General features: G+C 59.8%; 1 protein-coding gene across 1 annotated transcript in view; it reads right to left on the bottom strand.

The window, feature by feature from the left end:
* The window catches only part of LOC310705721 (uncharacterized protein), a 28263-nt gene extending 21807 nt beyond the window's left edge, over positions 1 to 6456 (bottom strand). The window contains exon 1 of the mRNA XM_083500496.1: positions 110 to 6456. Within this exon, the coding sequence (XP_083356622.1) occupies positions 110 to 6263 (6154 nt within the window). The 5' untranslated portion in view covers positions 6264 to 6456. The remainder of the gene's footprint in view (positions 1 to 109) is intronic.
* Positions 6457 to 6819: the final 363 nt, after the last annotated feature.

Below are 6819 nucleotides of genomic sequence, written 5' to 3' on the forward strand. Positions count from 1 at the left end.
TAAGGGGTACTGTAAATTAAAATATAATTTGTAAAGACAAAAAATGGTAGTGCAAATTTGATACACAGTTAAAAACATCAAATATTATAAAAAAATCTAATACACTCACAGCATTCTTCAGGCATTTTGGTAGAGGGTACTGGGTGGGGTGTTTTCACAGAAGAGAATACCTCTGGCTTATGGGATGTCATTGAAAAGTCACTTAGAGAAGTTCTGGCCAAGGTTCTGGAAACTGCTGTACTTTCTGTGAGAGAATCATTCCTAATAGTGTGCGGAGAGGATACAGAGGAGGTCTGTGCACTTCCCAAAGATGTGCTGGATGAAGCCATAACAGAGGAAGTGGATGCTGGGCCTCTGGGCCGAGTGGTAGCCGAGCTCCCTATTGCCACTGGTGCTGCAGAGCTGTTGTCAGCAGTGTGGGTGGTGCTCCTCAACGATGCAGAAGGCGTCCCTGTTGGTGCTAGTGGAGAGGTGACGTGAGCTGTGGCGGCTGAGCTGGATTCCACGGAGGTGTCCCGCACTCCGCTAGGAGAGGTCTGCCCGCTTTCCGAAGACGCACTGGATGAAGCCATGCTGGAGGCACTGGATGCTGGGCCTGCCGTCCAAGTGGTAGCCGGGCTCTCTGTTGCCACTGGTGCTGCGGAGCTGTTGTCAGCAGTGTGGGTTGTGGCCGAGAACACACTTGTCACTGAGATCCCGGGAGATGTTTCTGAAGAAACTTGCTCTGTGGTGGTCCGCTGAGGTAGCGCTTCAGAGCTGGAGGATGCCGTGCTCCCGGAAGGTCCAGATGATATGACAGACTCTGTCGTGGAAAAAGAGGAGACTTCCAGCTTGCCTGTTCCCGTACTTGATAAGCCGGCCGAGGTGCTGGGACCCGCTGCGCTTTCTGTCCCGGAAGAACTAGCCGTCATGTGGGAAGAGGTTGCGGAGCCCTCCACCTGTGGAGAACTTGGGCTTCTGGAGAAGGACGCAGCAGGGGAACCGGTGGCCCCAGCCACGCTTGTGCCTGGCGCTGCAGAGCTCTGGCCGCCCAGGGTGCTTGCAGCTTCCGAGGAGGCTGTCTCTTCAGTCGGGGTGGCTGCATTTGGAGTGGTGCTCCTCAACGAAGCAGAAGGCGTCCCTGTTGGTGCTAGTGGAGAGGTGACGTGAGCTGTGGCGGCTGAGCTGGATTCCACGGAGGTGTCCCGCACTCCACTAGGAGAGGTCTGCCCGCTTTCCGAAGACGCGCTGGATGAAGCCATGCTGGAGGCACTGGATGCTGGGCCTGCCGTCCAAGTGGTAGCCGGGCTCTCTGTTGCCACTGGTGCTGCGGAGCTGTTGTCAGCAGTGTGGGTTGTGGCCGAGAACACACTTGTCCCTGAGATCCCGGGAGATGTTTCTGAAGAAACCTGCTCCGTGGTGGTCCGCTGAGGTAGCGCTTCAGAGCTGGAGGATGCCATTTTCCCAGAGGGTCCAGATGATATGACAGACTCTGTCGTGGAAAAAGAGGAGACTTCCAGCTTGCCTGTTCCCGTACTTGATAAGCCGGCCGAGGTGCTGGGACCCGCTGCGCTTTCTGTCCCGGAAGAACTAACCGTCATGTGGGAAGAGGTTGCGGAGCCCTCCACCTGTGGAGAACTTGGGCTTCTGGAGAAGGACGCAGCAGGGGAACCGGTGGTCCCAGCCACGCTTGTGGCTGGCGCTGCAGAGCTCTGGCCGCCCAGGGTGCTTGCAGCTTCCGAGGAGGCTGTCTCTTCAGTCGGGGTGGCTGCATTCGTACTGGTGCTCCTCAACGATGCAGAAGGCGTCCCCGTTGGTGCTAGTGGAGAGGTGACGTGAGCTGTGGCGGCTGAGCTGGATTCCACGGAGGTGTCCCGCACTCCGATGGGAGAGGTCTGCCCGCTTTCCGAAGACGCGCTGGATGAAGCCATGCTGGAGGCACTGGATGCTGGGCCTGCCGTCCAAGTGGTAGCCGGGCTCTCTGTTGCCACTGGTGCTGCGGAACTGTTGTCAGCAGTGTGGGTTGTGGCCGAGAACACACTTGTCCCTGAGATCCCGGGAGATGTTTCTGAAGAAACGTGCTCCGTGGTGGTCCGCTGAGGTAGCGCTTCAGAGCTGGAGGATGCCGTGCTCCCGGAGGGTCCAGATGATATGACAGACTCTGTCGTGGAAAAAGAGGAGACTTCCAGCTTGCCTGTTCCCGTACTTGATAAGCCGGCCGAGGTGCTGGGACCCGCTACGCTTTCTGTCCCGGAAGAACTAGCCGTCATGTGGGAAGAGGTTGCGGAGCCCTCCACCTGTGGAGAACTTGGGCTTCTGGAGAAGGACGCAGCGGGGGAACCGGTGGTCCCAGCCACGCTTGTGGCTGGCGCTGCAGAGCTCTGGCCGCCCTGGGTGCTTGCAGCTTCCGAGGAGGCTGTCTCTTCAGTCGGGGTGGCTGCATTCGTACTGGTGCTCCTCAACGATGCAGAAGGCATCCCCGTTGGTGTTAGTGGAGAGGTGACGTGAGCTGTGGCATCTGAGCTGGATTCCACGGAGGTGTCCCGCACTCCGCTAGGAGAGGTCTGCCCGCTTTCCGAAGACGCGCTGGATGAAGCCATGCTGGAGGCACTGGATGCTGGGCCTGCCGTCCACGTGGTAGCCGGGCTCTCTGTTGCCACTGGTGCTGCGGAGCTGTTGTCAGCAGTGTGGGTTGTGGCCGAGAACACACCTGTCCCTGAGATCCCGGGAGATGTTTCTGAAGAAACTTGCTCCGTGGTGGTCCGCTGAGGTAGCGCTTCAGAGCTGGAGGATGCCGTGCTCCCGGAGGGTCCAGATGATATGACAGACTCTCTCGTGGAAAAAGAGGAGACTTCCAGCTTGCCTGTTCCCGTACTTGATAAGCCGGCCGAGGTGCTGGGACCCGCTGCGCTTTCTGTCCCGGAAGAACTAGCCGTCATGTGGGAAGAGGTTGCGGAGCCCTCCACCTGTGGAGAACTTGGGCTTCTGGAGAAGGACGCAGCAGGGGAACCGGTGGCCCCAGCCACCCTTGTGGCTGGCGCTGCAGAGCTCTGGCCGCCCAGAGTCCTTGCAGCTTCCGAGGAGGCTGTATCTTCAGTCGGGGTGGCTGCATTCGGAGTGGTGCTCCTCAACGATGCAGAAGGCGTCCCCGTTGGTGCTAGTGGAGAGGTGACGTGAGCTGTGGCGGCTGAGCTGGATTCCACGGAGGTGTCCCGCACTCCGCTAGGAGAGGTCTGCCCGCTTTCCGAAGACGCGCTGGATGAAGCCATGCTGGAGGCACTGGATGCTGGGCCTGCCGTCCAAGTGGTAGCCGGGCTCTCTGTTGCCACTGGTGCTGCGGAGCTGTTGTCAGCAGTGTGGGTTGTGGCCGAGAACACACTTGTCCCTGAGATAACGGGAGATGTTTCTGAAGAAACTTGCTCCGTGGTGGTCCGCTGAGGTAGCGCTTCAGAACTGGAGGATGCCGTGGTCCCGGAGGGTCCAGATGATATGACAGACTCTGTCGTGGAAAAAGAGGAGACTTCCAGCTTGCCTGTTCCCGTACTTGATAAGCCGGCCGAGGTGCTGGGACCCGCTGCGCTTTCTGTCCCGGAAGAACTAGCCGTCATGTGGGAAGAGGTTGCGGAGCCCTCCACCTGTGGAGAACTTGGGCTTCTGGAGAAGGACGCAGCAGGGGAACCGGTGGTCCCAGCCACGCTTGTGGCTGGCGCTGCAGAGCTCTGGCCGCCCAGGTTGCTTGCAGCTTCCGAGGAGGCTGTCTCTTCAGTCGGGGTGGCTGCATCCGTACTGGTGCTCCTCAACGATGCAGAAGGCGTCCCCGTTGGTGCTAGTGGAGAGGTGACGTGAGCTGTGGCGGCTGAGCTGGATTCCACGGAGGTGTCCCGCACTCCGATGGGAGAGGTCTGCCCGCTTTCCGAAGACGCGCTGGATGAAGCCATGCTGGAGGCACTGGATGCTGGGCCTGCCGTCCAAGTGGTAGCCGGGCTCTCTGTTGCCACTGGTGCTGCGGAACTGTTGTCAGCAGTGTGGGTTGTGGCCGAGAACACACTTGTCCCTGAGATCCCGGGAGATGTTTCTGAAGAAACGTGCTCCGTGGTGGTCCGCTGAGGTAGCGCTTCAGAGCTGGAGGATGCCGTGCTCCCGGAGGGTCCAGATGATATGACAGACTCTGTCGTGGAAAAAGAGGAGACTTCCAGCTTGCCTGTTCCCGTACTTGATAAGCCGGCCGAGGTGCTGGGACCCGCTGCGCTTTCTGTCCCGGAAGAACTAGCCGTCATGTGGGAAGAGGTTGCGGAGCCCTCCACCTGTGGAGAACTTGGGCTTCTGGAGAAGGACGCAGCAGGGGAACCGGTGGTCCCAGCCACGCTTGTGGCTGGCGCTGCAGAGCTCTGGCCGCCCAGAGTCCTTGCAGCTTCCGAGGAGGCTGTATCTTCAGTCGGGGTGGCTGCATTCGGAGTGGTGCTCCTCAACGATGCAGAAGGCGTCCCCGTTGGTGCTAGTGGAGAGGTGACGTGAGCTGTGGCGGCTGAGCTGGATTCCACGGAGGTGTCCCGCACTCCGCTAGGAGAGGTCTGCCCGCTTTCCGAAGACGCGCTGGATGAAGCCATGCTGGAGGCACTGGATGCTGGTCCTGCCGTCCAAGTGGTAGCCGGGCTCTCTGTTGCCACTGGTGCTGCGGAGCTGTTGTCAGCAGTGTGGGTTGTGGCCGAGAACACACTTGTCCCTGAGATCCCGGGAGATGTTTCTGAAGAAACTTGCTCCGTGGTGGTCCGCTGAGGTAGCGCTTCAGAGCTGGAGGATGCCGTGCTCCCGGAGGGTCCAGATGATATGACAGACTCTGTCGTGGAAAAAGAGGAGACTTCCAGCTTGCCTGTTCCCGTACTTGATAAGCCGGCCGAGGTGCTGGGACCCGCTGCGCTTTCTGTCCCGGAAGAACTAGCCGTCATGTGGGAAGAGGTTGCGGAGCCCTCCACCTGTGGAGAACTTGGGCTTCTGGAGAAGGACGCAGCAGGGGAACCGGTGGTCCCAGCCACGCTTGTGGCTGGCGCTGCAGAGCTCTGGCCGCCCAGAGTCCTTGCAGCTTCCGAGGAGGCTGTATCTTCAGTCGGGGTGGCTGCATTCGGAGTGGTGCTCCTCAACGATGCAGAAGGCGTCCCCGTTGGTGCTAGTGGAGAGGTGACGTGAGCTGTGGCGGCTGAGCTGGATTCCACGGAGGTGTCCCGCACTCCGCTAGGAGAGGTCTGCCCGCTTTCCGAAGACGCGCTGGATGAAGCCATGCTGGAGGCACTGGATGCTGGTCCTGCCGTCCAAGTGGTAGCCGGGCTCTCTGTTGCCACTGGTGCTGCGGAGCTGTTGTCAGCAGTGTGGGTTGTGGCCGAGAACACACTTGTCCCTGAGATAACGGGAGATGTTTCTGAAGAAACTTGCTCCGTGGTGGTCCGCTGAGGTAGCGCTTCAGAACTGGAGGATGCCGTGGTCCCGGAGGGTCCAGATGATATGACAGACTCTGTCGTGGAAAAAGAGGAGACTTCCAGCTTGCCTGTTCCCGTACTTGATAAGCCGGCCGAGGTGCTGGGACCCGCTGCGCTTTCTGTCCCGGAAGAACTAGCCGTCATGTGGGAAGAGGTTGCGGAGCCCTCCACCTGTGGAGAACTTGGGCTTCTGGAGAAGGACGCAGCAGGGGAACCGGTGGTCCCAGCCACGCTTGTGGCTGGCGCTGCAGAGCTCTGGCCGCCCAGGGTGCTTGCAGCTTCCGAGGAGGCTGTCTCTTCAGTCGGGGTGGCTGCATCCGTACTGGTGCTCCTCAACGATGCAGAAGGCGTCCCCGTTGGTGCTAGTGGAGAGGTGACGTGAGCTGTGGAGACTGAGCTGGATTCCACGGAGGTGTCCCGCACTCCGCTAGGTGAGGTCTGCCCGCTTTCCGAAGACGCGCTGGATGAAGCCATGCTGGAGGCACTGGATGCTGGGCCTGCCGTCCAAGTGGTAGCCGGGCTCTCTGTTGCCACTGGTACTGCGGAGCTGTTGTCAGCAGTGTGGGTTGTGGCCGAGAACACACTTGTCCCTGAGATCCCGGGAGATGTTTCTGAAGAAACTTGCTCCGTGGTGGTCCGCTGAGGTAGCGCTTCAGAGCTGGAGGATGCCGTGCTCCCGGAAGGTCCAGATGATATGACAGACTCTGTCGTGGAAAAAGAGGAGACTTCCAGCTTGCCTGTTCCCGTACTTGATAAGCCGGCCGAGGTGCTGGGACCCGCTGCGCTTTCTGTCCCGGAAGAACTAGCCGTCATGTGGGAAGAGGTTGCGGAGCCCTCCACCTGTGGAGAACTTGGGCTTCTGGAGAAGGACGCAGCAGGGGAACCGGTGGTCCCAGCCACGCTTGTGGCTGGCGCTGCAGAGCTCTGGCCGCCCAGGGTGCTTGCAGCTTCCGAGGAGGCTGTCTCTTCAGTCGGGGTGGCTGCATTCAGAGTGGTGCTCCTCAACGATGCAGAAGGCGTCCCCGTTGGTGCTAGTGGAGAGGTGACGTGAGCTGTGGCGGCTGAGCTGGATTCCACGGAGGTGTCCCGCACTCCGCTAGGAGAGGTCTGCCCGCTTTCCGAAGATGCGCTGGATGAAGCCATGCTGGAGGCACTGGATGCTGGGCTTGCCGTCCAATTGGTAGCCGGGCTCTCTGTTGCCACTGGTGCTGCGGAGCTGTTGTCAGCAGTGTGGGTTGTGGTCGAGTACACACTTGTCCCTGAGATCCAGGAAGATGTTTCTGAAGAAACGTGCTCCGTGGTGGTCCGCTGAGGTAGCGCTTCAGAGCTGGAGGATGCCGTGCTCCCGGAAGGTCCAGATGATATGACA

This window comes from Podarcis liolepis, assembly GCF_965112155.1.
Source record: "Podarcis liolepis genome assembly, chromosome: 4".
Taxonomy (NCBI): domain Eukaryota; kingdom Metazoa; phylum Chordata; class Lepidosauria; order Squamata; family Lacertidae; genus Podarcis; species Podarcis liolepis.